Below are 26834 nucleotides of genomic sequence, written 5' to 3'. Positions count from 1 at the left end.
AAACAACCGGGCGGTCCCTGCAGTGGTTACCTTGGCTGGCGCGGCTCAGGATGGAGGGCAGGAGCCTCCGTGGGGGAACTGAGGCACGTCAGGATGTGTCTCCAGACTGCAAGGGCCACAGAGTACGAAAAAGACCACCCAGAACAATGTGGGCAAAGACAATGCCTTAAAAGCTTTTAGAAAACAGAATGGGTCCCACAGGAGGGTGGGGACGTGAACAGCACCGGCCTGGTGGCTTGGGCGCCAGGCCGGGGCCAGATGTCGCTTCACACCAGCCTGGCTGGGAGTCCGCTTGCTGGGACTTGGACTCCTGTAACTGGTGGGGACGTGGCACCCCGTGCAGTAGACAGAACCAGCAGCCCAGGCGCCGGTGGCTTTGCTCTGGTGGCAGGACAGGTGTTCCTCCCTCAGTGTCCCCTGAGGTCAGAGCACCTGTCCTGGGGGAGCCGGCTCTCCCAGGTGGCTGACCAGGATGGTGCTGTGTGTCTCATGGGGTTGTGTTCAGTCGGCCAAGAGGCAGCGCCTGGCTGGGGCTAGACGAGCGAGAGGTTTGTTGGGAACAGTAAACCTGAGGTGGTGAGCAAGGCCTGCAGCGCCCAGTGGATGAGGAGGAGAGCAGGAGGGAGGGTGGCAGGAGTTGCTGGTGCCGCAGGAGGCCTCAGTGGACCTGCAGGGAGCAGCTGACCCTCATTGGCACTCTTGCCTTTTCACTGAACCGGGTGTTTGCTTAGCTTATTTTTGAAAAGACATTTCACCAAGAGGTAAAAGTGAGCAGCACACCAAAAGAACATGTCACAGCTAATACTGGGGGACCCCTTATGGGTTGGTGTTGAGCTCTGCAGCGGAAGCCCACTGCCCCTGCCCCTGTGCTGTCCCCCAGCACGGGCTCCAGGCCTCTCCCAGGCCACTGCTCTGTGCCTCCAGGCGCTCCTCCTCTTTCCCCGCCCTGCCCTACTCCGTCACCCACCTGCCCTGACCCTGCCTGGATAATTGAGACCTTCCAGGCCAAGGACCCCCTCCCCAGGATCCTGACACCTGTCTGTCCCTCCTCTGAGAGTCCAGACCTTTTCCAGAGCCACATCCTGGAGCCAGGAGGGCTCTGTGTGGTCAGTGGCTGTGGCTTGCCGGGAACAAGACACTCAGTTGACTGTGCTAGAGAACAGGCCGCTGTTTGTGTCTAAATGGTATCCATGGGGACATTGTTTCATAGTCTTCTTGAACTTTTTCTCCCCAGTGTTGCTGAGAATCCTGTTCTGACGCACAGTGTGGGCGGCCAGGTGTGGAGCCTGCGGGGTGGGTGGGAGGTCAGCAGGTCAGGAGGTCCCACGGGTGCCCACAGCAGACACCCAGTGGGAGGAGCATCCCGGAGCCACCTTTGATCCAAGAGCACAGCGCTCTAGAGGCCCCTGCTCTGTGGGTGGCTGACATGGTCCCCAGGCTTTGCCCGGCACCCCTGCCCCTTCTGTGGCAGCTACGGCTCCTGGCAGCCCTGGGCCATGGCGCCATCTAGGGGTGGCCTAGGGGAGTCCCCGGGCCATCAGCACCCGTCCTGCGGGTGTTGCTGGCGCCCGCCTGCGTGGCCAAATTGACACATGGAGATGACTGTCAAGGAGTAGCAGCCATGGCCTTTGTGGCAATCGTGGTGTACAACCTTGGCCTCTCAGGTCAGCCTTGTGGGGGCTGCAGCAGCCAGGACCGAAAGGACCCAGGCCCGTCCGTCCATGTGTCCTGCTTGACAGAACTGTGGGAGGAGGGAGGTGTGGGAAGGGTGTGGGCGGCCTGAGTGCGGTTCCTCCCTGAAGACTGTTGTTTCATTTGTGAGTGCGCACAGGACGGCTGCCCTCGCCTTTAGAATCAGGAGCACAGGACGGCTGCCCTCGCCTTTAGAATCAGGAGCACAGGACGGCTGTCCTCGCCTTTAGAATCAGGAGCACAGGACGGCTGCCCTCGCCTTTAGAATCAGGAGCACATGCCGCTGCCCTCGCCTTTAGAATCAGGAGCACAGGGCCGGGCGCGGTGGCTCATGCCTGTATCCCAGCACTTTGGGAAGCCGAGGCAGGCAGATCACGAGGTCAGGAGATCAAGACCCTCCTGGAACATGGTGAAACCGTGTCCCTACTAAAAATATAAAAAAACTAGCTGGGCATGGTGGCGGCGCCTGGAGTCCCAGCTACTCGAGAGGCTGAGGCAGGAGAATGGTGTGAACCCGGGAGGCGGAGCTTGCAGTGAGCTGAGGTCATGCCACTGCACTCCAGCCTGGGTGACCGAGCGAGACTCCGTCTCCAAAAACAAAACAAATGTGGCACGCAGGCTGGTGGCTGGCTGAGGTCAGTCCAGAGAAGCAGCATTTTATTTATTTATTTATTTATTTATTTATTTATTGAGCTCTGTTGCCCGGGCGAGAGTGCAATGGCGTGATCTTGGCTCACTGCAAGCTCTGCCTCCCAGCTTCAAGTGATTCTCCTGCTTCAGCCTCCCAAGTAGCTGGGATTAAAGGCGCCCACCACCGCGCCCAGCTAATTTTTTGTATTTTTAGTAGAGACAGAGTTTCACTATGTTGGCCAGGCTGCTCTCAAACTCCTGATCGCATGATCTGCCCGCTTCGGCCTCCCAAAGTGCTGGGATTACAGGCGTGAGCCACCACACCCGGCCAGAAGCAGCATTTTTAAACTTGCTTGGCCCTCCCTAACACCAAACTTGGCGGTTCCTGGGCTGCAGCAAGCCAAGACTGGGAAATAAATTCACCTTCGAGAATTCAACCTCAAAATGCATACAAAGTAGGTCAGGGTGGAAATAAGGCACTGCCCTTTCTCCAGGCATGCTGGAGTCCACACCCTGCCTTTGCCCAGTGTCCTCTGAGGGAGAGGCCCTGTGCCTTGCACCCAGCGCAGCCCACAGAGGGAAGCCCCGTTCCGGGCAAGCCGTGCCCACGAAGAGGCTGGCCCGCTGGGCTGTGGGGCCCGGTGGCCTGACCCTGTTCTGACCACGCTCCTGCCCTGCCCTGCCCGTGGCCCGTGTGCAGAAGTGGGCAGGCCTGGTTTGCTGGGCCGGAGCCCCGAGATTGCCCCCTGCCCCACTGACTGAGTGTGGGGGACCTGCTTCTCCACTTCCTCCACATAGGGCTCGGCCTTGGGTGGCTGGTGGCCGAGGCTAGTGTGGCGGGCGCTCGCTCCAAGTGGTGCATCCCCTCAGCGCCCTGTGCTTCCTCGCAGGGATCGACTACAAGACCACCACCATCCTGCTGGACGGCCGGCGCGTGAAGCTGGAGCTCTGGTGAGTCGGGGCTGCGGCACTTCAGTTCCTGGCTGGGGACACGAATGCCGCTGGGAGAACAGAACCTTCAGAGGAGCAGGAAAACGTCCTGTGCACATTTCACATGGGGGAGCCCCTCACAGCCCCTGTGTGAACACAGAATGGGTTTTGCTCCGAGAGGCAAACAGTTTGGGGCACTGTGTCCCGAGAGATCCCAGCTTCCCTTCTGCCCTGGAAGACCTGATTCCATGGTGGCTGTGGCCCTTCCCTCCCGCTTCTGCCGGCTTCACCTTAAAGAGCATTTCCCGGCCGGGCGCGGTGGCTCAAGCCTGTAATCCCAGCACTTTGGGAGGCCGAGATGGGCGGATCACGAGGTCAGGAGATCGAGACCATCCTGGCTAACACGGTGAAACCCCGTCTCTACTAAAAATACAAAAAACTAGCTGGGCGAGGTGGCGGGCGCCTGTAGTCCCAGCTACTCGGGAGGCTGAGGCAGGAGAATGGCGTAAACCCAGGAGGCGGAGCTTGCAGTGAGCTGAGATCCGGCCACCGCACTCTAGCCCAGGCGACACAGCAAGACTCCATCTCAAAAAAAAAAAAAAAAAAAAAAAAGAGCATTTCCCAGCCGGGCGGTGGCCCAGCCTGTCATCCCAGCACTGTGGGGGCCGAGGAGGGTGGATCACCTGAGGTCAGGAGTCCGGGATCAGCCTGGCCAACATGGTGAAACCCCATCTCTACCAAAAATACAAAAATTGGGCTGGGCGCGGAGGCTCATGCCTGTAATCCCAGCACTTTGGGAGGCCGAGGCGGGCGGATCACAAGGTCAGATCGAGACCATCCTGGCTAACACCGTGAAACCCCATCTCCACTAAAAATACAAAAAATTAGTCGGACGTGGTGACGGGCACCTGTAGTCCCAGCTACTTGGGAGGCTAAGGCAGGAGAATGGCATGAACCCAGAAGGCGGAGCTTGCAGTGAGCCGAGATCACACTATTGCACTCCAGCCTGGGTGACAAAACAAGACTCTGTCTCAAAAAAACTAAAAAATAAAAATTGGCCGGGCGTACTGGCTTATGCCTATAATCCTAGCACTTTGGGAGGCTGAGGCGGGTGGATCACCTGAGGTCAGGAGTTGGAGACCAGCCTGGCCACCAAAAATACAAAAATTAGCCAGGTGTGGTGGCAGGCACCTGTAGTCCCAGCCACTCAGGAGGCCGAGGTAGGAGAATCACTTGAACCCGGGAGGCAGAGCTTGCAGTGAGCTGAGATCACACCACTGCACTCCAGCCTGGGTAACAGAACGAGACTCCGTCTCAAAACAAAAGTATTTCCCAGAACGTCAGCGTTGATGAGACGTCAGTGTCCACAGGGTTGGGGTTCCCCAGCCTGGCAGGACAGTCTCCTGGAGCTCCCAGGCTCCTGTGGAGGCCTGCTCACTCACCAGGTGGGCGGAGGCCCTTCTGATGCCTGCTTGACTCAGCAGCACGGCGCCAGGCTGCTGTGACCTGTGCAGACAAAGTCTCTTAGCACAGCCCCATTGGCACCTGTCCTGGCCACCCCGCTGCCCTCAGGACATCCAGGTGGGTCCGCAGAGGAGGGCAGGAGGCGAGCCTCTCCCGGGGACCACAGTGCAGGCGCTGAGGCTGCGTGGCCCCCGTCCCAGCCCCTCTCCTCCCTGTGTGTTTCAGGGACACGTCGGGCCAGGGCCGGTTCTGCACCATCTTCAGGTCCTACTCCAGAGGCGCCCAGGTAAGGCCAGCACCACTCTTCTTGCTGCTTTCCAAAAGATGTTTCTCCTGATTGTTTCTGAATGTGAGTTCTCCTGTCAAACCCCCAAGCACTTTCTCTCTTTGTAAGGATATTTTCACGTTTGTTTGTTTGTTTGTTTTGAGACGCAGCCTCACTCTGTCACCCAGGCTGGAGTGCAATGGCACAATCTCGGCTCACTGCAGCCTCCCCGTCCCGGGTTCAAGCGATTCTCCTGCCTCAGCCTCCCCAGTAGCTGGGATTACAGGCGTGGTGGGTGTACTTGGGGCCATGTGTGTGTGCACAGGTGCAGTGGATGCACTCAGGGCCATGTGTGTGCAGGCATGTGCACGGGTGTGGTGGGGGCACCGGCTCGGCCAGCCTCGTTTCTGTCTCTGGGCCCCCAGCACGCTTTTGTGCTGACTGGATCTGCGGGTGAATATGAGGCCGGAAGGAGGCGAAGGACGTAAAGCGAAGGATGTGAACAGACCTGTCGTGGCCACTGTTGTTGCTGCTTCAGTGAGAGGGACTCGAGCAGGTCCCATCTGTGATGCCCCTAAGATTTCTGGAAGAGCCAGGGGAGACCCTCCGGGGCCACGTCCTTAGCCTGGAGCCCCCCATGTGGGCCCAGGGAGGCTGCCTGGGTCTGAGGTCTGGATCCTTTGGGGGCGAAGGTTCAGGTCTGCGCCAGGCAGCTTCTGGCTCAGGTGGGTCCCGTCTGGGCAGGAAGCTGCCCCAGGTGAGACGGGGACGGACACTGGAGTTTCATTCCCCGGCAAAGTCATTTCCTTCCGTTTCTACACTGAAGTGTAGTCCATGTCAGCTCTGCTGTCTTCTACCTGCTGATGGTGGGTGGGAAGGACCCCGGGGTGGGATGGGTAGCACCCTGTCCCGGGAGTTCCCTCAGAGATGTTGGCGACTCCCTCGTGGGAGCAGAAGGGCCAGCAGGCTCTGTGCCATCCCTGTGAGAAGTGAGTGACATGGCCGTGAGGCACGGAGCTGGCAGGTGGAAGACAGGCAGGCTCAAGGGTGTGCTCCATGGACGGGCCCTGCTTGCTATTTATTTTTTTTTTTTTTTTTTTTTTTTCCTGCTTGCTATTAAAAGAGGAGCTGGGGCCGGGCGCAGCGCCTCACGCCTGTAATCCCAGCACTTTAGGAGGCCAATGCAGGCGGATCAGGCGGATCACAAGGTCAGGAGTTCGAGACCAGCCTGACCAACATGGTGAAACCCCGTCTCTACCAAAAATACAAAAATTAGCCAGGCGTGGTGGCGCGCGCCTATAATCCCAGCTACTCAGGAGGCTGAGGCAGGAGAATTGCTTGAACCCAGGAGGCGGAGGTTGCAGTGAGCTGAGACTGTGCCACTGCACTCCAGCCTGGGCGATAAGAGTGAGACTCCATCTCAAAAAAAAAAAGGAGGAGGTGTGTGGGTGATTTACATCTACAAAAACGCCTTCTTGTTTTCCTTCTACTTTTAAGTATTTCGTGATTTTTCTACAATAAACAGATACTATTTTGGTATTAAAAAATATGGAGCGCGGTTATCTTGGATGACAATAAAGGGTTGTTGGGGAGATGCTGGAAAAGGCAGCAGGGAGGCTGAACCTGACGGGCATCCCACCTCCCCCTGACAGGCTCCACCGTGGGCATCCCAGCCCCCCCCCCCCCCGCCCCCCCCCCGGGCACCCCCCCCCCCCCCCAACAGGCTCCACCGCGGGCATCCCAGCTCCCCCTGATGGGGCTCCACTGCAGGCGTTCCAGCTCCCACACTGGGAGGTCCGTGGGACATGGGGGCCAGCAGAGTCATGATTTCTGTTCAACTGCATGAGAACTTAAAAAAAAAAAGCAGTTCACAAGCTCTGCATTTGCCAGGCTGAGGTTCTGGAAAGCAAGCTCTGTTATCATCTCTGTGTTCTTTCCAAAGCATCTGGCACAACCGGTTATGTGTTTGTTTTGCCTTGTTAATTCTGGAAGTTCTTAGCTGTCATTTTCCTCATGAGAGGAGCAGGTTACAGACGCAGGTGCACATGTTGGTCCTGGGTTGAGGGTGCCAGGCGCTTCCTTGCCCTAGGAGAAGCACCTGAGCCTCAAGGCGGGCCTCTGGTTGCCATGACTGAGCATTTGGGCCACCCCGGGAGCCCAGCCCTGTCCTGTGTCTCTCCTGCCTGGTGAGCAGCGGTGAGGTGAGGTGCATCCAGCTGAGGTGCAGAGCCTGCGTTTGCAGCAGGGTTTCTCCCGCCGCCCCGATGAGACACAGACTAGCAAGGACTGTCTGTCCCAGCTGGGATTTGTCACTCTGCTGCCCTCTGTTAAGAGTGGAGAGGCCTGGCCGGGCGCAGTGGCTCAAGCCTGTAATCCCAGTACTTTGGGAGGCTGAGATGGGCAGATCACGAGGTCAGAAGATCGAGACCATCCTGGCTAACACGGCGAAACCCCGTCTCTACTAAAAGAAATACAAAAAAAAAAATAAAAGNGCCTGTGGTCCCAGCTACTCGGGAGGCTGAGGCAGGAGAATGGCGTGAACCCGGGAGGCGGAGCTTGCAGTGAGCTGAGATCCGGCCACCGCACTCCAGCCTGGGCGACAGAGCCAGACTCAGTCTCAAAAAAAAAAAAAAAAAGAAAATAGACGGTGGTGGAAGAGTCTGTTTGCCCCATGCTCTGCCCCTTTGAGACACGCGGCTGAGGGTGCTAAGGGTGCCGTTTGTTAGGTGGCTTCTGGTCACCAAGAGTCTCCTTTTCCTTTCTCACTGCGTGGTCATTTGGGTCCCTGTGGCCTCACCGTGACCCGCGCTGGAGCATGCCTCGGGGTCCTCCTGTGTCATCACCGCTGCCCGTAACCCCTGCTCCTCAGACGTGGCCATCCCAGGAAGTGGGGGCCTGCTCAGGGCAGCGGCCGGGAGGTGTGGCCAGGGCCCCCAGCCTCAGAGCACACTTGGAGCCTGAGCCAGCCCATCAGCCAGGAGATGGACCTTCTGCTCTCTTTCTAGAGTTTTCAGTGTCATGGGAACAGGGGTGTTTGCCACAGAAAACAGGTCAGCATAAAAAGTCACCCACTTTCCAGCCTTTTAGCATTTATGTCCACATAAACTTCTTCAGTGTAATGTGTTGTGTGTTTATACTTTTATTTTTTAAAAATCATGCTGGGCTGGGCGCGGTGGCTCATGCCTGCAATCCCAGCACTTTGGGAGGCCAAGGTGGGCGGATCACGAGGTCAGGAGATGGAGACCATCCTGGCTAACACAGTGAAACCCCCGTCTCTTCTAAAAAATACAAAAAAAATTAGCCCGGTGTGGTGTGGGGCACTTGTAGTCCTAGCTACTTGGGAGGCTGAGGCAGGAGAATGGCGTGAACCTGGGAGGTGGAGCTTGCAATGAGCCGAGATTGCGCCATTACACTCCAGCCTGGGCGACAGAGTGAGACTCTGTCTCAAAAAAAAAAAAAAAAAAAGTGCTGTGATCCCAGCACTTTAGGAAGTTGAGGCAGGAGGATCACTTGAGGCCAGGGGTTCAAGACCAGCCTGGGCAACATAGCAAAACCCCATCTCTAAAAAATGTTTTTAAAAACTTAGCCAGGTGTGGTGGCTCACACCTGTAGTCCCAGCCACTCGGGAGGCTGAGGCAGGAGGATTGACTGAGCTCAGAATATCAGGCTGCAGTGAGCCATGATCGTGCAACTGCATGAACCCCAGCCTGGGTGACAGAGTGAGACCCTGTCTCAAAAAAAACAAGAAAATGCCATCCACATTGCTGGGACCTGTGTTCTCACCTCACCTGGGCTGTCTGTCTCTCCTTGGCCAGCACGGCTGCTACTACATGCACTGCTGCTGTTTTCAGCGTCCGCACGGTGCATTTCACCGCTGCTTACTCGGCTGTCCTCTGAGGCTGGACATTTAATTTGTGTCTGGTTTGTTGTTGTTATCAGCGCTGCTGTGACACACATCCTCAGTTACTTCCGAGTCATGGGCTTGCCACACAGGAGGTTGCCACGTGGGAGGTTGCCACGCGGGAGGGTGGGCTGTGTTGCATGCTTTGGTGGCCCACTCCCCAGTCTCTCCCCCTCCCCCAGCAGCAAATGAGCCAGCCCCTGTCCCTGTGCCCCAAGCTCCAGGGTTAACCCCTGGGTGTGCATTTGTTTGTTCTGAATCTTATCATTTGTCATCCACCAGACTGACTTGGCCATCTCTGGCCTCGAAGGGTCTCCCTCAGCAAGAGGAGTCCTTCCTGAGCTGCCGCTCCATCCTGAGCAAGACCTTCGCCCTAGGAGCTTAGTAATTTCGGTCTTGTTCTAAACAGGACCTGGGGGCTACACTTGAGTCTTCCAGATATCAAAAGATGGTTCTAAGAGGCTCCAAAAACGCTATTTTTCAGATGGACAGTGCCCTCTTCCTGCAACCTCAGCCCCTTGTGTGATAGGCTCTTTGGTTAAGCGAAGGTTTTGTCAGCCTAGGAGTAGGGTGGATCCCAGCTCATTGGCTGGATCTGGTTGCAGAATTATAGGGTGGGAGTGGACGTTGGGGAGCGGCGGGTGTGGGGGAATGGGCCTGTGATGTTACCATTTCGCCCAACGGGGCACTGAGTGTGAGCAGTGTGCTCCCCGGTGCTGCTGGGGAGCCATGACTGTCACTGCCGAGCTATTTAGGGCAGGTGGAAACAGCGCAGAGCTGAGCTCCAAGTAATTGGTCTCCAAGGGATATGGCAGAAAGTCCCCGTGGCAAAACCTGCTCTGCCTGGCTGGGGGAGCTTCGCAGAAGCTGCCCTGGAGGGACTGAAATTCTGCTCTGCAAGTTTTAGGTTGGAAAACTCAGAAATGCCCCCACTCAGCTCTGTCCCGGGTGCCCCCAGGAGGGTTCACCGATGGACTGGCCGAGAGGACACTTGCTTCCACAACTGCACGTCCCCCGGCTGCCAGGACCCCTCATCTGCCTGCCCAGGAAGCTTCCACAGGCTGATGGCTCCAGGGGAGGGAGGGGAGGTAGCATTTATGACACCATGGAAGGCACCCACCTTCCTGCTGCAGTCCTTGCCGGGTGAGGGCAGAGGTGGGGGGCAGGGCTGCACCAGCTGTGTGGAGGGCAGCGCCCATCTGCCTGTCCGCCAAGTACTAAGCATCCTTGGCCCTGCCCGGGAACCGAGACCCCTGCACCTGAGAGTCCCTGGGCCTGGGCTGGCCGTGCGTGTCGGTGACCCCTGGTGACCCCCCAAGTCTCTGTTGCAGGGGATCCTTCTGGTGTATGACATCACCAACCGCTGGTCCTTTGACGGCATCGACCGCTGGATCAAGGAGATCGATGAGGTAGGCCTGGGTCCGGGGAGCCCTCCCGGGGAAGGCAGACTGGATGGAGGTGCCTGGGCCCCAGGTAGGCTCTGGATTCTCGCCTGCCACCCCTCCTGTGGCCCTGGCTCTGCACCCTGCACTGTCCCACGGCCTACACCTGGGCGTGCTGGTCACTGTGCACGCAACGGCCAGGCATGGAGCCCGGCAAGACCAGGAGCTACGGGGCCACCTGGAAGGGCCTACACTGTGGGGCCTGAGCCCTGGGCTCTGCCCGCCTCGACCTCCCACGGCCCCCACCCCGTCATGGGCCAGACAGTGAGGGCGGGCCCTGCTGCGGCTGAGGGGTGGGTGGCGCCCTGCGTTTGTGCTTCTGCTGAGCTCTGTGCCCCCAGCACGCACCCGGAGTGCCCCGGATCTTGGTTGGAAACCGGCTGCACCTGGCCTTCAAGCGGCAGGTCCCGACAGAGCAGGCCCGCGCGTACGCGGAGAAGAACTGCATGACCTTCTTTGAGGTCAGCCCCCTGTGCAACTTCAACGTCATCGAGTCCTTCACGGAGCTGTCCCGCATCGTGCTCATGCGGCATGGCATGGAGAAGATCTGGAGGCCCAACCGAGGTGCGTGGGCGGGCGCCCGCCAGCCCTGTGGTCCCCAAACCCGGGCTGCCCTGATCACGTGGAGGCTGAGGGGGGCCGGGGGCCAGTGAGGAAGGTTCAGGCAGGTAGGGGCTCAGCCGGCAGCAGGCCAGTGACTTGGTAAGAGTAGCCTCGGGGGAGAGGCAGCAGCACTGGGGGGCACAGGAGGAGCTGGTGACCTCCCTCAGGGTGCCGCCGTGGCAGCTGCACTCTGCCATTCCTGTGGGTCCCCGCATTGCTGGTGTGGCAGTGTGTTCTCACTCCTTCCCTGGTTCTGGGGCTGGCATCCTGCTGTCAGGGGGGCACAGGAGCCATGCCTGCAGCTTCGTGTTGTTTCATTTTCTCTTCCTGGGAGGCCACGTCCTTGATCAGAGGTCCCAGTGGAGCCCCCTCAGGAAGGTAGTGTTGATTCTGTGGTGCCTCCCGGCAGGGTTCACTACTGGACAGAGAGAGGGTGGCTGACAGTGTCACTGTCCTTCTTAAGAGGAAGCACGGGCCGGGCGCGGTGGCTCATGCCTATAATCCCAGCACTTTGGGAGGCCGTGGCAGGTGGATCACCTGAGGTCAGGAGTTCGAGACCAGCCTGGCTAACACGGTGAAGCCCCGTCTCTACTAAAAATACAAAAATTAACTGGGCGCGGTGGAGGGCGCCTGTAATCCCAGACACTCAGGAGGCTGAGGCAGGAGAATTGCTTGAACCCGGGAGGAGGAGGTTGCGGTGAGCAGAGATCGCGCCACTGCACTCGAGCCTGGGCGACACAGCAAGACTCCGTCTAAAAAAGAAACAAAAAAAACCATAAAGCAAGCACAGGGAGCCGTGAAGAGCCTGGTTGTACCCCAGGCCAGCATAACCTAGCCCCCACCCGTATGGAGCCCTCTCCCAGCTCTGCAGACTGGAGCTGGTGACAGTCAAGCTAGATTGAGTCAAAACCCAACCAGGGATACAGCAGAGGCTCCAGAGCAGGTCGGCTCGAAGGGCCAGATCACGCAGCCGTCACGCTGGGAGCTGCAGCGTCCAGGCCAGCAACTGGGCAGAGCGGCCTCGGGAAGCCCCGCAGCAGCACTGCCCAGCGTGCCTGGCTTTAGGGAGCAAGGCAGGGGATGGCGTGGCAGTGGACACATCTGTGCTGGGCAGAGGAGTTTGGGCATCCAGGTCCTCCAGGATCCCAGTCCAGGGGACACCACTAGGAGTGTGGAGACCCCGCCGGGCTTCTCTTGGGCACCTCAGGTCTCCCTGCGCAGGGCCTCCCCCACAGCCCCATGGTCTGACACCCCCTCTGCCCTGCAGTGTTCAGCCTGCAGGACCTCTGCTGCCGGGCCATCGTCTCCTGCACCCCCGTGCACCTCATCGACAAGCTCCCACTGCCCGTCACCATCAAGAGCCACCTCAAGTCCTTCTCGATGGCCAACGGCATGAACGCGGTCATGATGCACGGCCGCTCCTACTCCCTGGCCAGCGGGGCCGGGGGCGGCGGCAGCAAGGGCAACAGCCTCAAGAGGTCCAAGTCCATCCGCCCGCCCCAGAGCCCCCCCCAGAACTGCTCGCGGAGTAACTGCAAGATCTCCTAGCAGGGACGGGCAGAGCCGCCTGTGCAGATGCTGGGAGGGCTCGAGCTGGACGCTCCTGGCTGGATGCCGGGCCAGTGCCACCTGCGTGGAGACTGGCCACACCAGCTGCCTCAAAAGCACTGGGCTTTCCTCACACCTGAGCCAGGTGTGAGGAGCAGCGTGCACGGAGCACGTGCGGCAGGCGGGAGGAGGGGGCTCGGCTGGGCTGCTGGTGCTTCTTGGTGTGAAACAAGCCGGGCCTCCCCAGCTGCCTGGGCTCGACCGGCGGGGAGCCTGGCTCGCCTTTGTTATTTATATAGAGAACACTTCACCGTTTTTGTACATTTTAAGGGGCCTTCAGGGAAGCCTGGGTGTGGCCCCATGGTGCGCTGGTGACTTCGTGGCCACGCCAGCTGTGGGGGTGCACTTGGGACACCTCGGGAGGGGATTCGCAGCACCGATGGTCAAAGCGTCCTGTGAATCCGTGCGCTGCGAGTGGCAGGGCTGCCCAGAGGCCGGGGGAGCAGACGGGGCCGGTGCTTCCTCTAGAAGCTCGGGTGACTTTAGTGGTCACTGTGCTGCCAATGGATGGAGGGTGTGGTCCTGTGGTCAGAGCCCAAGCAGCACTCAGGAGAGAGGAGAAACGAGGTGCGCCTGGGAGCCCATACTTTTGTTGTTCCCCAAATCCCTCCCCACGTGGGACTGAGAACCTTCCTGCTGTGATGTGACCCCTTCGGGGACATTGACCACTCAAAACTCAGATCATCATCTCTCCCACCCTGGAGAGTGCAGAGCTATCTGTAGTCTTATGAATATTCGATGGGCGGTGGCATCCGGACCCCGGGCACCTGTGTGCAGCCTCCTGTTCTCGGCAGCTTCTGTCGCTGGCCCTGGGGTCCCCACAGCTGCAGCTCTCCTGTGAGGTCGCACGGCGTCAGAACCATCCTGACCTTCTTAGGGACATGCCTGGAACCACCTCATCCACGTCCACGTCCACGTCCACCTGGGGACCTCGGGAGCCTAGGCCCCTCCTCGAAGGCCCACCAGCCCGGCACTCGTGCTGAGCCCCAGGCACGCAGGGCCGGCCACCTCTCTCCTGAAGCCATTGGCCGCTCCTCCACCCAGTGCTTCTGCCCACGCCTGCCCCAGCAGCCCCTCTGCAGGGTAGCAGTTGCCTGGGCCTACCCACAGCACTGGTGCTCACCTCTACCTCCTGCCCTCGGGCCACACAGCACGGCATGGCCAGCATGCAGAAGGAGCCCTCCCGGGACCCAGGACCCCCGTGGTGGACTCCACGGCGCACGCTTCCCAAGGTGGTCCCACGGAGGGTGCTACTGGGCACCAGTGGACTCGCCCCATGGCCCATTCCCGGGAGATGAGGGCCGTGGCCTGCATGAGCTGCCAGATGAGTAAGGGAACCCCGGCCAGGCGGCCCTGCCACAGTCCCCAAAGACACTGGCCTCCTGCTCCAGCCTCCCTGTCCTGGCCCCACCTGTCCTGTTGCTGCCAGCAGGGCCCTTGTTTGGGATTATGAACAAACCACACAGACTTTGAGGACCTACATGGTCCTACATTCACGGCACCAACACTACCCGCACTGCTGTTAGACACTCCACCATTCCTGGTTCTTTCCGAACCGTTCTTTGTACAGTAAATGGAATTCGGCTGTGGTCCCCACGTTTTGCTGTGTCTGGTGGGGTGGGTCTGGCGGTGGTGGTGCCCCATGCCAGGGGCCAGTGCTGCTTTGTACCAGGCAAACTGACCTCTGGCCTTTGTTTTGCCTGCTGTCCCCTGTGCTGACCGGGCCGACCTGCGGCAGTTAGCTGGGTTCGCCTCAAGAAAAAGTGAGGGCTGCACCTGGGCTGGAGCGGCTGGGCCTGGTCATGGCCATTCTCCACTTCCCAGTGGACGGGATCCCAGCTGGGCTGTACCGAGCCCTCGCTCACGGCCCATGGCAGCAGATGGCCTGGGTGAACTGTCCCCAACAGCAGCAGGACCCCAGAGGGCCAGGCGCTCCAGTCAGCCTCCTCAGCAGAGAGCAGCCTGCACACTGGACCAATCTGGGTTGCCTGCTATGCCTGGCCCAGGGCTGTGTGGACACCCCGGAGGTGTGTCCAGTTGTTACAGGGACCATAGCCTCAGGCTCAGGTGCCTCCCTCTGCTGTTTCGTGGGCTCATCCAGGCCTTAGGCCCCTCCATGGCAGCTCCAGCCCAGCCGCCTGCAGCTGGGTCAGGCCTAGCTACCCCACCCCCGTCCCCTTGTAGAGCAGGGACTGTGGCGCCTGGAGGCATCTCTGGGTCTCATTCTGACCAGACCACGTTCCTGTTACCCTGCCTCCCGGGTCAGAGGTCAGACACAGGGTCAGGGGGACTCTCCCTGAGGCCCCAGACTTCTGGAGCCACAGAGGGTTTGGAAGGGTAGATTCCAGGCAGCCCTTTGTCCTGCACCAGCCAGGCCAGCCCCCTGCCCTCCCAGACGAGGAGGAGCCAGCCCGGGGATGTATGCCCCGCTGATGGGGGGCTGGGGCAGGGCAAGGCTCTGGTGCCCCAGGACACTTGCTCTCTCCAGCTGCAGACGCCCTTGCACTTGGCCTTCCCTCGCGCGGCGCCATCCACGCAGAGCCACGTCCAGGGCTGCGCAGTGCGTGGGCCGAGGCTCCGGCGTCAGCGTGTGGGGCTGTTCTTATGTTTGTGGGCGGCCACAGGCCTCTTCCTGCTGCACCTGCCCCGCCTTGGGGACGGGCCTGAGCCCCAAGCCCGCAGCCTGGTTTCAGGGATGGGGTCTCTGGGAATGCAGTCCTGCCGGGTTGGGCCCCACCCCACCAGGGGCAGCAGAGCAGAGAAGACTGGGCTGTGCTGGGCGTCCTGCAGGCCCCTGTGCCCCTACAACAGCCGTGGAACGGGAAGGAACCTCAAAGGAGCAGAGTGAAGCCCTCGGCCTGACCCGGACACACGTGACCGTTGCCAGCCTGGACCTGACCTGAGGGACCCAGGCTGTGATCAGCCACACTCCGCGGGGAGGGCCTGTGCCTGCCACCCCATGGCATGGGAGCCTGGGGTCCAGAGGGCGTCAGGGACAAAAGCTGGGATCTGCTGGCCCTGCCCCCACCCTCCTGAGGGTCGTCAAGGAGACTGATCTCAGCCCAGGGGTGGAGGAAGGGGTTCGGGTTACAGGGTCCCCTCCCCTCCCCCTCTCCAGCCAGAGCCAGCCCTCCTCCGCCCCCGGTGACCCTCATGGCCAGTGGCTCTGTGCTCCTGGGCCTCTGGCCCCTCCCCAACCTCCTCCCCTCTGCCCTGTGCTGACCAGGGCCGGGGAGCCCCCGCACGGTTCAGACAGAGGGGCCAGGCTGAAGCTGGAGAGGAACCAGCGTCACACAGACGGCCTCTGAGAACTTGGAGACCCCGTAACCCACCCAGCAGGGGCGTCAGGACAAGCATCTGCTGCAAGCTTTGGCCTCAGGGGTGAAAGGGAGCCCCGGGGTTCTGGTGGGGGCGCCAACCACAGGCCCGGAGGGTGGATGCCTGCAGGAAGCTGGGCTCAGCGGAGCCCGAACAGGGGCTGGTGGCCACACCCCCCAGCCCCCTGGCTCAGCGGCCCCCATGCCCGCCTCACAGCCACTCCTGCCGCTCCTGCTCCTCCTCCGGCTGACCTCGGGGGCCGGCTTGCTGCCAGGGCCAGAGAGCCACCCGGGCATGTGCCCCAACCAGCTCAGCCCCAACCTGTGGGTGGACGCCCAGAGCACCTGTGAGCGTGACTGTAGCGGGGACCAGGTGAGTGTGGTCGGGCTGGGGTCCTGGGACTTGGGGCAGCCAGCCTGGGCAAGACCCTACTGGAGGCGCCACGTTCTGCCCAGGCTCCCCAGACTTCTGCTGGTGTCTGGGTCTGGGCCCCTTGAGGGGCCCAGAGACACTCCCATCGTTGCCCTCATTTAAGAATAAGAGCCCTCCCACTCCAACTCTCATGCTCCCCATGTGCCTCTCCCCTACCCTGGACAACATCATCCACTGGCGATCCCCCCCCACCCCGTTACTGCCTCTTCTATCCTCTCCTCCCACCCTCTCCTCCCATCCTCTCCTCCCACCCATTCCTCCCATCCTCTCCTTCTATTCTCTCCTCCCACCCTGTCCTCCCACCCACTCCTCCCATCCTCTCCTTCCATCTCCTTCTCCCACCCTCTCCCACCCTCTCCTCCCATCCTCTCCTCCCACCCTCTCCTCCCACCCTGTCCTCCCACCCTGTCTTCCCACCCTCTTCCACTCTCTCCTCCCACCCTCTTTCACCCTCTCCTCCCACCCTCTTTTACCCTCTCCTCCCACCCTCTTTCACCCTCTCCTCCCATCCTCTCCTCCCATCCTCTCCTCCCATCCTCTCCTCCCATCCTCTCCCACCATCCTCTCCCACCCTCTCCTCCCACCCACTCCTCCCATCCTCTCCTTCCATCTCCTCCTCCCACCCTCTCCCACCCTGTCCTCCCACCCTCTTCCACCCTCTCCTCCCATCCTCTCCTCCCACCCTCTCCTCCCATCCTCTCCTCCCATCTTCTCCTCCCACCTTCTCCTTTCATCTGGGACCAGTGTAGACGGTGATGGGGGTGCTGCAGCCAATGTTCAGCCTTTGTCCTGGCCTGCACCACCTGCTGGGTGGCCCTGAGCACTGTACGCCCTCCTTGGGCCTCAGTTTCCTCATCTGTACAATGTACCAAGAATAATGGAAGTTGCTTGGGGGTGTGAGGATTCTGGAAGGTGAAGCCAGGTGGCACCTCTGGCTCTGTGGCTCCCCACAGGGGATGGAAAGGACAGCGAGTCCCTGGGGAGGTGGCCCTGGTGGTGGCCACAGAGCAGGGGGCTCCCTGCTACCCCACCTGGGACTCCCTGTGCAGGGGCCTGGCCAGAGCCCCCAGGGCGCGGGGGCATCAGGACTCCCACCTAAGTGTCCCCCATCCCCAGGACTGTGCAACTGCTGAGAAGTGCTGCACCAACGTGTGTGGACTGCAGAGCTGTGTGGCAGCACGCTTCCCCGACAGCCCAGCCGCACCCACAACAGCGGCCTCCTGCGAGGGCTTTGCATGCCCACAGCAGGGCTCTGACTGCGACATCTGGGATGGGCAGCCCGTGTGCCGCTGCCGTGACCGCTGTGAGAAGGAGCCCAGCTTCACCTGCGCCTCGGACGGCCTCACCTATTACAACCGCTGCTACATGGATGCCGAGGCCTGCCTACGGGGCCTGCACCTCCACATCGTGCCCTGCAAACACGTGCTCAGCTGGCCGCCCAGCAGCCCGGGTCCGCCGGAGACCACTGCCCGCCCCACACCTGGGGCCGCGCCCATGCCTCCTGCCCTGTACAGCAGCCCCTCCCCACAGGCGGTGCAGGTCGGGGGTACGGCCAGCCTCCACTGCGACGTCAGCGGCCGCCCGCCGCCTGCAGTGACCTGGGAGAAGCAGAGTCACCAGCGGGAGAACCTGATCATGCGCCCTGATCAGATGTACGGCAACGTAGTGGTCACCAGCATCGGGCAGCTGGTGCTCTACAACGCGCGGCTGGAAGACGCCGGCCTGTACACCTGCACCGCGCGCAATGCGGCTGGCCTGCTGCGGGCTGACTTCCCACTCTCTGTGGTCCAGCGAGAGCCGGCCAGGGACAGAGCCCCCAGCATCCCAGCCCCCGCCGAGTGCCTGCCGGATGTGCAGGCCTGCACGGGCCCCACCTCCCCACACCTTGTCCTCTGGCACTTTGACCCACAGCGGGGCAGCTGCATGACCTTCCCGGCCCGTGGCTGTGACGGGGCGGCCCGGGGCTTCGAGACCTACGAGGCATGCCAGCAGGCCTGTGCCCGTGGCCCCGGCGACGCCTGCGTGCTGCCTGCCGTGCAGGGCCCCTGCCAAGGCTGGGAGCCGCGCTGGGCCTACAGCCCGCTGCTGCAGCAGTGCCATCCCTTCGTGTACGGTGGCTGCGAGGGCAACGGCAACAACTTCCACAGCCGTGAGAGCTGCGAGGATGCCTGCCCCGTGCCCCGCACGCCGCCCTGCCGCGCCTGCCGCCTCCGGAGCAAGCTGGCGCTGAGCCTGTGCCGCAGCGACTTCGCCATCGTGGGCCGGCTCACGGAGGTGCTGGAGGAGCCCGAGGCTGCCGGCGGCATCGCCCGCGTGGCGCTCGAGGATGTGCTCAAGGATGACAAGATGGGCCTCAAGTTCTTGGGCACCAAGTACCTAGAGGTGACGCTGAGTGGCATGGACTGGGCCTGCCCCTGCCCCAACATGACGGCGGGCGACGGGCCTCTGGTCATCATGGGCGAGGTGCGCGATGGTGTGGCCGTGCTGGACGCCAGCAGCTACGTCCGCGCCGCCAGCGAGAAGCGCGTCAAGAAAATCTTGGAGCTGCTGGAGAAGCAGGCCTGCGAGCTGCTCAACCGCTTCCAGGACTAGCCCCCACGGGCGGCCTCCGCCGCCCCGTCCTGCTGAATAAACGCGCTCCCTGTGCCCCAGACCCCCTGGCTTGCTGCTGCTGGTCAGACGACCCTCACCCTTCCAGGCGCCCCATTCCCAGCCAGTTTCTGCTGGGGCCTTGCCACCCACTGGGGCTTGGGCTTTGGTACAAGGTCACCAGGGAGTGCCAGTCCACCCCTGCATCCCCCACCAGCTCCATCCTGCCTCAGCAGCTGTCCTGGCCCCACTCCTGCTGCCCAAGCTCCAGCAGCAAGGACCAGGACGTCCCAAGCCCTTGACCCCACAGGAGACTCCGTCTCCCACCCACCCTCACAAGGTGCTCCTAGGAGGAGGTGGGGCGGACACCAGCAAGCCGGCAGCAGGAGATGCTTTATTCTGAGCAGGCTGAGCCTTTTAGCCACTGGCTGAGCGCGCAGACTGGGTGGGGCTGTTATCCACAAGGCCCAGCCTAGGGAGGCAGGGTTTGTGCCCCACAGGGCCTCCGGCAGCGATGCAGGTGTGCGGGGTGAAGGAGGGGCTCAGTTCTTCCGGAAGATCAGGCACTTGTTGTTGGCTGGCATGTCCACCTAGAGAAATGCTTTACTGGAGGACGGCCCTCAACCCCGAGAGAGGCTGCCCGGGCCCCCGCTCCCCGACCTACCATCCTCTCCAGGAGCAGGCCACTGGCCTGTCCCAGGTCCTCCAAGAGGGCTGTGTCCCGAAGGCCCCATTCCGGGTTCCTGCAGCGCGGGGGGAGATGGAGTCGTGGCCGGGGGGGGTGCCACCCAAGCCCCCTGCCACCTGAGCCAGACCCCCTGCCACTAGCTCTGACCTGCATCTGAGCATTAGGTCGAAGTCCACGTTGCTCTGGGGAGAGATCTTCCCGTTGACGGCATAGGGCTGCAGGGATGGGGACACAGCCCACTGGACCGAGGTCGGCTGTTTCCCAGAGAGCCCGGGACAGACTTGCAGGCTGGGGTCCGGAGAATGAAACGGGCACCCCCTCCCTGTCCCCAAGAGGGAGTCAGCCAAGGCCAGGCTGGTGGGCAAGGGGGTAGGGAGGCTGGCAGGTGACCCGGGGAGGAGGGGTGCAGAGTGGAAGTGGAGGGGAGGCCATGCTGCTGGCTGGGCGGGGGGCAGGGAGCCAAGGAGGGAGGACTCTGAGTAGGGCAGGAGAGAGCAGCTAGAACTTCGAGCGGGAGGCCCGCCCTGGAGAGGCCCACTCACCCCGTAGGTGATGAGCAGGGCTCCGGGTTTGAGCAGGTGTCCTGCTGCTCTGAAGAGGCCCTGGGGAGTAGGGAACAGGACGGCAGTGAGGCGCTGCCCCCAAAAGAACCCAAGGCCTGAGGCCGGAGACCCTCACCCCGACTGTGGTAGGGGCAAATCTGGCATGCTGGCTGCCCCCATGCAGGGTGAGGGGCGCCAGGGCAGACGCCCTTGCTGGGCCCCCCACAGACCTCCGTGCAGCACAGGGGACTGATGTGGGTCATGTTGATGCACAGCAACAGGTCCAGCGACTGCGGCAGGATCCCGCCCCAGTGCTCCCAGCCCCACGTCACGTCCAGGTGCAGCGGGGCCTTCACGTTGGTCAGACCGTGGGCTTGCGTGGTGGCCGCGATGCTGCAGGAGGGGAAGGCTTGGGTGGAGGCCGAGTCCTGCGCAACCGCCTTTCCGACGCCCCTACAGACTTTCTAAGGGGAGGCTGGGGGGCACGTTGCGAAGCCAAGGCCAAAACAGCTGGGAAAGGGGACCCCGAGGCCCACCCACTTCCGCAGCCGCGGGGGCCACACATCTGGGGCCTGCCCCGGGGGCACCCCCAGCTCCCACCCCGCACCCTCAGAGCCCGAGCCGCATCTTTTTCCTCCGGGGCTGCGGGGCAGGAGCGCTTGAGGCTCCGGCCGGCCGCACCGATCGGAGTGGCCGCCCCGGGGGCCGCACCTGTCCAGGCAGCGCTGGTCCACGTCCGACGGCTGCCACTCGGCCAGGGGGAAGGCCCGCGCGAAGTGCGCCGCGTGCTGGCCGGAGCCCGAGGCCACCTCGAGTACGCGGACGCCGCGCTGGGTCGGGTCCAGGTACTGCCGTAGCACGTGCAGGATGGGCTCCTTGTTTCGCTCCGCGGCCGCCGCCACCAGCATCGCGGCCGCTACTCCTCCCAGCTGCAGAACCGGCGCTGGTCGCGTCGGGGGCGGTGGCCGGGCTCCCGCGGGGCATGTCGGGAGCTGTAGTCCAGATGCCAAGGGGCGCGTCGGGAGCTGATAAACTACAACTCCCAGGAGCACCCGCGCCTCTCGTTAAAGGACCCGCAGCCGCCAGAGGCACGGTGGGGAGCGGCTCGGCGGTGGGTGGCGGCCGCGGGCAGGGGACTGGACGGCTAGCTCGGCTTGCTGGTTTACAGGCGCCTCAGCTCAGGGACCCTATCGCCCATGGCCATCCAGGGTACCTGTCACTCTCCGAAATGTGTCAGCGCTGCGCCAGACTGGACGCCTTCCCTTGGTTTCCGGTTTTCTTTCCTTTATAAATCTCTGGCGTTAGCTAGAGTTCATTGTTCAAATGGGAAAAAAGAAAACACGCTGCGCCGCCCGGGAATCGAACCCGGGTCGCAAGAATGGGAATCTTGCATGATACCACTACACCAGCGGCGCCGTTTCCTGTATGTGTCGCCCGTGCACCCAAGAGACTGTGACGCGGGAAGCCCTCCGCGCATGCGCCGCCCCTGGAGCCGGGCTCCGCGCAGGAGAGCTGGTGGTTGCCTAGGAAGACCCAGCTGGCGAGGCTGCGACAGTGGGAGTCTGGCGGTGCCCCCCAGCGCCCGAGGGGAAGGAGCGGGCGTGAGGTACGCGGGCTGGAGGACAGTCTCGATTCGGGCCTGAGCCATGGAAACCGTTAGCCTTCGTGAGTCGATAGGAGCGGGGCCCTGTCGGGGCGGGGCTGGGGAGAGGGCGAGCCAGGGCTGGGGCCCCCGTTGGGAAGAGTTTTGGGCGGGGTTGCCGGAGGGGCGGGGCCACACCGGGGCGGGTCCGAGAGAGGAGGCGGGGCTAGGGAGGGGTGGGGTGGGACATGAGTGTGGAGGGGCGGGTTGGGGCGGGGCCAGAGCGGGGTGGGGGGCGGCAGAGGGCGGGGCGGGCAGTCCCAGCCTGCAGGAACTGGGGGGCCTGCGGGAGGGGCACCAATGATGCCCCAGGGTTTCTCTGTGACACTGGGGTAACAGCACCAGCTCGGGGCTCACGGATAGTGTGAAGGGTCTGTCGGTGACCCCCGAAATCAAGTCACAGGCCGCGATTTGTGTGCGCCCGAGGGTTGGGGTCCCAGCCTCAGAGCCGGGCCTGCTCCAGAAAGTGCCCAGCGCCTGACTCTGCAGTCAGGACTGTCTTAGCGCCTTTGCTGGGCCATTTTTCAGCAATGGGAATCCCATATCCGACATCGTTCTGGCTAGGGCGAGGACGTTGGAAGGGGCAAACCAGGGAGGGCCAATCACGTGGCTCAGGGCAGGAGTGTGGCTTACAGTCTGCCAGTCTGGGACTGGGAACGTGGGCCATGGGGCGCTCAGGGAGTCAGGGATCAGGGACAGCCCTGCCAGGGGATGTTGGTGTCCGCCGTGGTGGTGACTGGGCAGCTCAAGCCCATGCTTTCCTCGCCTGACTGGCCGCCTCCATCTCTCTTTTGTGGGCTGAGGACTTTCCCTGTGCCTCCTTCAACGTGCCCCCTGCCCCCAACCCCCACCTCGAGGGGAGCCCCAGGAGGAGGGGCCTGTGATGACCAGGGGTTCTCCTGGGGTCCAGGCACCTCTCCTCACCCAGGTTTCATCTGTGCTTCCCTAGACACAGGAAAGAGGAGCCCGAGATCAGTCTCTCTGGGCCTCCCTGCTTCTCCCCTTGAATGGAGCAGTGTTCAGGAGCCGCCCACAACGCCCAGCGCATGGCAGGTTTAGTGTTGCCTGACCTCAGGCTGGTGCTGGCCTGCACGCTCATGACTTGGGGATGCATGCTGGGTAGGCCACACCTGCCCTCGGCACCCCCCAAGCTCAGAGCCTGGTAGGGCAGCAGCCAGACTGGATGTCTGAGTGGAGGCGTGTGCTGCAGCGGCCACATGTGAGCACACACTCTCTGGGAAGTCATGGATGCGTGTCAGTGGCTGGCAGGGGTCTGGGATCCCCACGGGATGCCAAACATGGCTCCCTGGAAGGATCCCCCAGTCCCTGCCACTCCTGGTGGTGTCCCCCCTTGGGTAGCCGAGGTCAAAGCTGTAGAAGCTGGGTTATCGCTCAGACTCTCCTGAGACTGAATTTGGCTTCCCAAAGCCCCTCTTGAAGAACCTAGCTTTCACTGGGTGGAAGGGACTGTGACACAGGCCACCCTTCCCAGTGTGTGTTTATCTACGCGATAAAATACCAGTGCCGCGAGCACCCTGGGCTCTGGATTCCACGCTGGGAGGGACATGGAGTCCTGGTCCTGCCCACACAGCAGCACCTGCTGGCCTTGGCCTTGATGCTCACGCCCAGTCCCTGAACACATCCTCCTGGGAAGGATAGGGCCCCTTGCTGCACCTCCCGCTCCAGGAGTCTGCCTGACCCATCGGTCTTGGGGTCTGGCTTACAGGAGGTGCTCGGGGATGCCTAAGGAGGGGCAAATCCTGTTGTGCCTTAGCTCCTCAGCCTCCCCTGCCACAGAGGGCCTGGAGGGCTCACAGCCCCACCCGCACCTGTCCTCACACCCTCAGAGGCTATCCTGGGAATCCAGGCCCATGGCATTCAGGTCCAACAGCAGGGTCCAGCTCCTCTCCTGGGGTCCAGTACCATGTGCCCCATTCTCTGGACCCCACCCTGGGGTCCTGAGTGTCCTTCCTAAGCCCTCTGCAGCCCCCTTCCGTCTCCATACACCCCACCACTTTCCTTGGTGTCTGAGTTTTGGTGGTTGCCGTAGAAAATTACCCCAGAGCTTGGTGACTTATTTCCTTATAGTTCTGGAGACCAGAAGCGCAAGACACAGGTGTCAGCTCCCTCCAAAGGCCCTGCAAGAAAGTCCTTCCTGCCTCTTCTAGCATCTGGTGGCCCCAGGTGATCCTGGGCTCGTGACCACGTCACTCCAATCTCCCAGGCTTTATGCAGCCTTGTCCTCTCTGTGTCTGTGCCCAAATCTCCCTCTCCTTTGTCTTGCAAGGGTACCTGTGATTAGATTTAGGGCCCACCCTCATCCCAGATGATTTTTTTTTTTTTTTTTTGAGACACAGTCTCGCTCTGCTGCCCAGGCTGGAGTGCAGTGGCACAATTTCAGCTCACTGCAACCTCTGCCTCCCAGGTTCAAGCAATTCTCCTGCCACAGCCTCCCAAGTAGCTGAGATTACAGGTGCCCGCCACCACGCCCAGCTAATTTTTGTATTTTCAGTAGAGACCGGGTTTCGCCGTGTTGGCCAGGCTGGTCTCGAACTCCTGACCTCAGGTGATCCGCCCACCTCAGCCTCCCAAAGTGCTGGGATTACAGGCGTGAGCCACCACGCCTGGCCCCAGATGATTGCATCTCAAAATCCTTGCCTTGATTATATTTGCAAAAATTCATTCCAAATACGGTTGCATTCTGATGTTCCAGGTGGATGTATTTTTGGGGGGCCACCACTGGATCTGGGAACAGGCTGAACAGTCCCAAACAAACTGAGTGGCAGACTCCAGCCAGAGCCTTTTCTGGGGTGGCAGTGGTTGCCTCCTCCCTCGGCAGAACCCGAGCTAGAGCCTTGAAGGAACCTGTCTTCAAGTCTGGGTGGGTCAGGGCATGGGTTTTAGATGTGGAAAACCGACTGAGGATGACTGAAAACCTGAGCTTTGTTCACTTTTTACATAAAATCTTAGTATCATAATTAGAACCTTTTTCAAGAGGGAAAAAAGTACTTTTTTATTAGGATGATTGGGGTCTGTGAGGACCCTGCATGCTGGGGGAGGCCCCTTCCATCCAGCTGTCCTGCTCCAGGCCCTGTCCCCCTCCCCTGCCACCGAAAACATGGCCTCTGTGAGGGCTTCACAAATGAAGACAGTGTCTGTCCAGGGGAAGGTAGGCAGGACCGGACGGTGGGATGCTGACCTCACCAGGAGCCACAGCCTGTGCCGGGCTGGCGAGGGCTCCTGTCCAACTCCAACTGGCCCCAGGCCCCTGCAGCTGAGCTGGGGGCACGTCCAGACCTGACCTCTCGGGTCCCTGCCCAGGCCCCATGGATGCCACGTAAGCATGGGAGCCCTGCCAGCTGTCCTCAGGTCAAGTGGGGCCAGGAAGGCCCCTCTGGGGCAGACCAGCCCACCCTGGGCAGGTGCCAAGGACTTCAGCTGCCGGCCCTCACTATCTGGCGTTCTGCCTTCTTCAGCTCCCCCGGCTCCCTGCTGCCCAGAGGACCCCTGGCCTCCCCTCCTGCCCCCGTCCCTTTTTGCCCACTGCTCCTCCCAGGGAGCCCTTATGAGGGCTGCTGGATCCCAGCTTTGACCTCAGATGTGGCCTATTGTTGGGGCTGGATGTTTGGGCCTCCTGGCTGAAGCAAAGGCTAGGGCTGCTGGGCTCTGGGCCAGTCCAGCTTGTCCTTGCCGCCTGCAGTGGGCCCCAAGGGTGGGGGGCCACCCTCGGGAGCCTGTGTGAGCTCGGGTTATGCCCTTCCCCACATGGAGCTTCCCTCCCCAGCACCGCCCTCACTCTAACCCAGCTGCTCCTTGCTGCCAGGTTTTCCGAAGGATCACATGCCCTCAGGCCACAGGGGCCCCAGCACCCTGTCCTGCCTCCCTGGCCTGTGTGCGATTGTGCTGAAGGCCACTGGGAGAAGCCTGGGCAGGACACAGGCTGCACAGATGGCGGGGGATCACACTGGCCTTCCTTGAAGGACACACTGCCTGGTGCTGGTGGGGGGAGGGGAAGTGGGGGAGTGGGGAAGGTGGGGGCAGCGGTGGGGGCAGAAGGCAGAAAAGAGGCAGTCCGAGAGGAGTCCTTCCTAGGGGACATGTCAGGCTTGGCCTCCTTGAATGTGGCTCGCCAGCTCCTCTGCCCTCAGGGCCACAGGCCTGGCCCAGCCCTGCAGAGAAGGCAGCTGGGGATGGAAACCTCTCTCCTTCAGCTCTTCAGCCATGCTGAGGACGGGTGCAGGGCCAAGGGCCATCTGGGTCAGAAGCTGCCCTGAGGGCTTCCCAGTAAGCCTGGAGCTCCCAGAAGAGAAGAGAAGCAGGGCCAGTGCATGGGGTGGGGGCTCCTCGGGCTGACACCCCCACCACCAAGAGCCTCCCCTCACCCCTCCATGTGGTGCATGTTCCTTGCCTGGAGATTTAGACAGAAAGACTCTGGGCCCCGCCACACACCCGCCACAGCGGCGATTTCAGCCACAGCATCCCTGACCTCTCCTTGGAGAATGTGGGGGCCACTGGAAACCTCAGGCCCTGACACTGGCACAGGCAGAGTCTCCTCTTGTTGCTGGACCAAACTGAGAGTCGGGCTGCCGTTTCTCGTGCTCTAGTAACGAGATGCAGAGGAACTGGGGAGGAGGAGGGTTTTATTTCTGCAACCAGTTACAGGCAGAAGGCCTGGAAATTCCCGCCACCAACTCAAATTACAAAGTTTTCCAGAGGTTATGTACCTTCCAAGCTGCATGTCTATGTGTAAGTATGCATTCATCTAAAGACACAAGTGATGAACTTTTTTATTTTTTTTTTGGAGACGGAGTCTTGCCCTGTCGCCCAGGCTGGAGTGCAGCGGTGTGATCTCGGCTCACTATTTTTAGTAGAGACGGGGTTTCACTGTGTTAGCCAATATGGTCTCCATCTCCTGACCTCGTGATCCGCCCACCTTGGCCTCCCAAAGTGCTGGGATTGCAGGCGTGAGCCACCGAGCCCGGCCAAGTGATTAACTTCTTTTAATCTATAATTAAGGTCTGAGTTCTGAAGACCTTCCTCTGGAACCTCAGTAAACTGACTTAATCTTGTCTGCTGCTAAATCATGAA

General features: G+C 61.4%; 3 protein-coding genes, 1 long non-coding RNA gene and 1 other non-coding gene across 17 annotated transcripts in view; 3 read left to right on the top strand and 2 right to left on the bottom strand.

The window, feature by feature from the left end:
- RAB40C (RAB40C, member RAS oncogene family) overlaps window positions 1-14132 on the top strand; it is a 35508-nt gene extending 21376 nt beyond the window's left edge. For 3 of the 4 annotated variants that reach the window (XM_025371099.1, XM_025371100.1, XM_025371098.1), the window contains exons 3-7: window positions 3213-3273; window positions 4942-5002; window positions 10214-10291; window positions 10666-10888; window positions 12195-14132. In XM_025371099.1, coding sequence (XP_025226884.1) covers window positions 3213-3273; window positions 4942-5002; window positions 10214-10291; window positions 10666-10888; window positions 12195-12475 — 704 coding nt within the window. In that variant the 3' untranslated portion in view covers window positions 12476-14132. The remainder of the gene's footprint in view (window positions 1-3212; window positions 3274-4941; window positions 5003-10213; window positions 10292-10665; window positions 10889-12194) is intronic. The other variant, XM_025371101.1, reaches the window with a different exon arrangement.
- Window positions 14133-15750: 1618 nt separating this feature from the next.
- On the top strand, window positions 15751-18937 carry WFIKKN1 (WAP, follistatin/kazal, immunoglobulin, kunitz and netrin domain containing 1). Its single transcript, XM_025371083.1, has 2 exons — window positions 15751-16225; window positions 17402-18937. The coding sequence occupies exons 1-2, from the start codon at window positions 16055-16057 to the stop codon at window positions 18875-18877; spliced, it is 1647 nt and encodes a 548-aa protein (XP_025226868.1). The 5' UTR covers window positions 15751-16054; the 3' UTR covers window positions 18878-18937.
- Window positions 18938-19247: 310 nt separating this feature from the next.
- On the bottom strand, window positions 19248-21081 carry METTL26 (methyltransferase like 26). 10 transcript variants are annotated; one of them, XR_003117112.1, is made up of 6 exons: window positions 20816-21081; window positions 20335-20497; window positions 20105-20164; window positions 19710-19884; window positions 19539-19617; window positions 19248-19464 (listed from the first exon to the last, which is right to left on the bottom strand). XR_003117112.1 is itself a non-coding variant. In XM_025371402.1 (6 exons), the coding sequence occupies exons 1-6, from the start codon at window positions 21010-21012 to the stop codon at window positions 19417-19419; spliced, it is 615 nt and encodes a 204-aa protein (XP_025227187.1). In that variant the 5' UTR covers window positions 21013-21081; the 3' UTR covers window positions 19251-19416. The 10 variants fall into 10 exon arrangements, 9 of the variants coding, with proteins under 9 accessions (XP_025227188.1, XP_025227184.1, XP_025227190.1 ...); XM_025371402.1 differs by having other exon boundaries at window positions 19251-19464; window positions 19710-19777; XM_025371403.1 differs by lacking the exon at window positions 20105-20164 and having other exon boundaries at window positions 19710-19777.
- A 367-nt stretch (window positions 21082-21448) lies between these two features.
- Window positions 21449-21519, bottom strand: TRNAG-CCC. The gene has a single exon. It is a non-coding gene; the product is annotated as a tRNA-Gly (tRNA).
- Window positions 21520-21666: 147 nt separating this feature from the next.
- Window positions 21667-26364, top strand: LOC112614051. Its single transcript, XR_003117035.1, has 4 exons — window positions 21667-21769; window positions 22696-22799; window positions 25966-26030; window positions 26167-26364. It is a non-coding gene; the product is annotated as an uncharacterized LOC112614051 (long non-coding RNA).
- The last annotated feature ends 470 nt before the right edge of the window (window positions 26365-26834 follow it).

This window comes from Theropithecus gelada, chromosome 20, assembly GCF_003255815.1.
Source record: "Theropithecus gelada isolate Dixy chromosome 20, Tgel_1.0, whole genome shotgun sequence".
Lineage (NCBI taxonomy): Eukaryota > Metazoa > Chordata > Mammalia > Primates > Cercopithecidae > Theropithecus > Theropithecus gelada.
This window is presented reverse-complemented; position numbering and strand designations above follow the sequence as displayed.

What these genes read in the sequence shown, in the direction of transcription:
- WFIKKN1 (XM_025371083.1), top strand. Translation starts at nt 16,055, where the DNA reads ATGCCCGCCTCACAGCCACTCCTGCCGCTCCTGCTCCTCCTCCGGCTG. An exon ending in GTGACTGTAGCGGGGACCAG is followed by an intron (nt 16,226 to 17,401) that starts GTGAGTGTGGTC and finishes CCCCATCCCCAG; the next exon opens with GACTGTGCAACTGCTGAGAA.
- METTL26 (XM_025371398.1), bottom strand. Translation starts at nt 21,012, where the DNA reads ATGCTGGTGGCGGCGGCCGCGGAGCGAAACAAGGAGCCCATCCTGCAC. An exon ending in GACCAGCGCTGCCTGGACAG is followed by an intron (nt 20,498 to 20,815) that starts GTGCGGCCCCCG and finishes CCCCTCCTGCAG; the next exon opens with CATCGCGGCCACCACGCAAG. An exon ending in GTCCCCTGTGCTGCACGGAG is followed by an intron (nt 20,165 to 20,334) that starts GTCTGTGGGGGG and finishes CCTACTCCCCAG; the next exon opens with GGCCTCTTCAGAGCAGCAGG.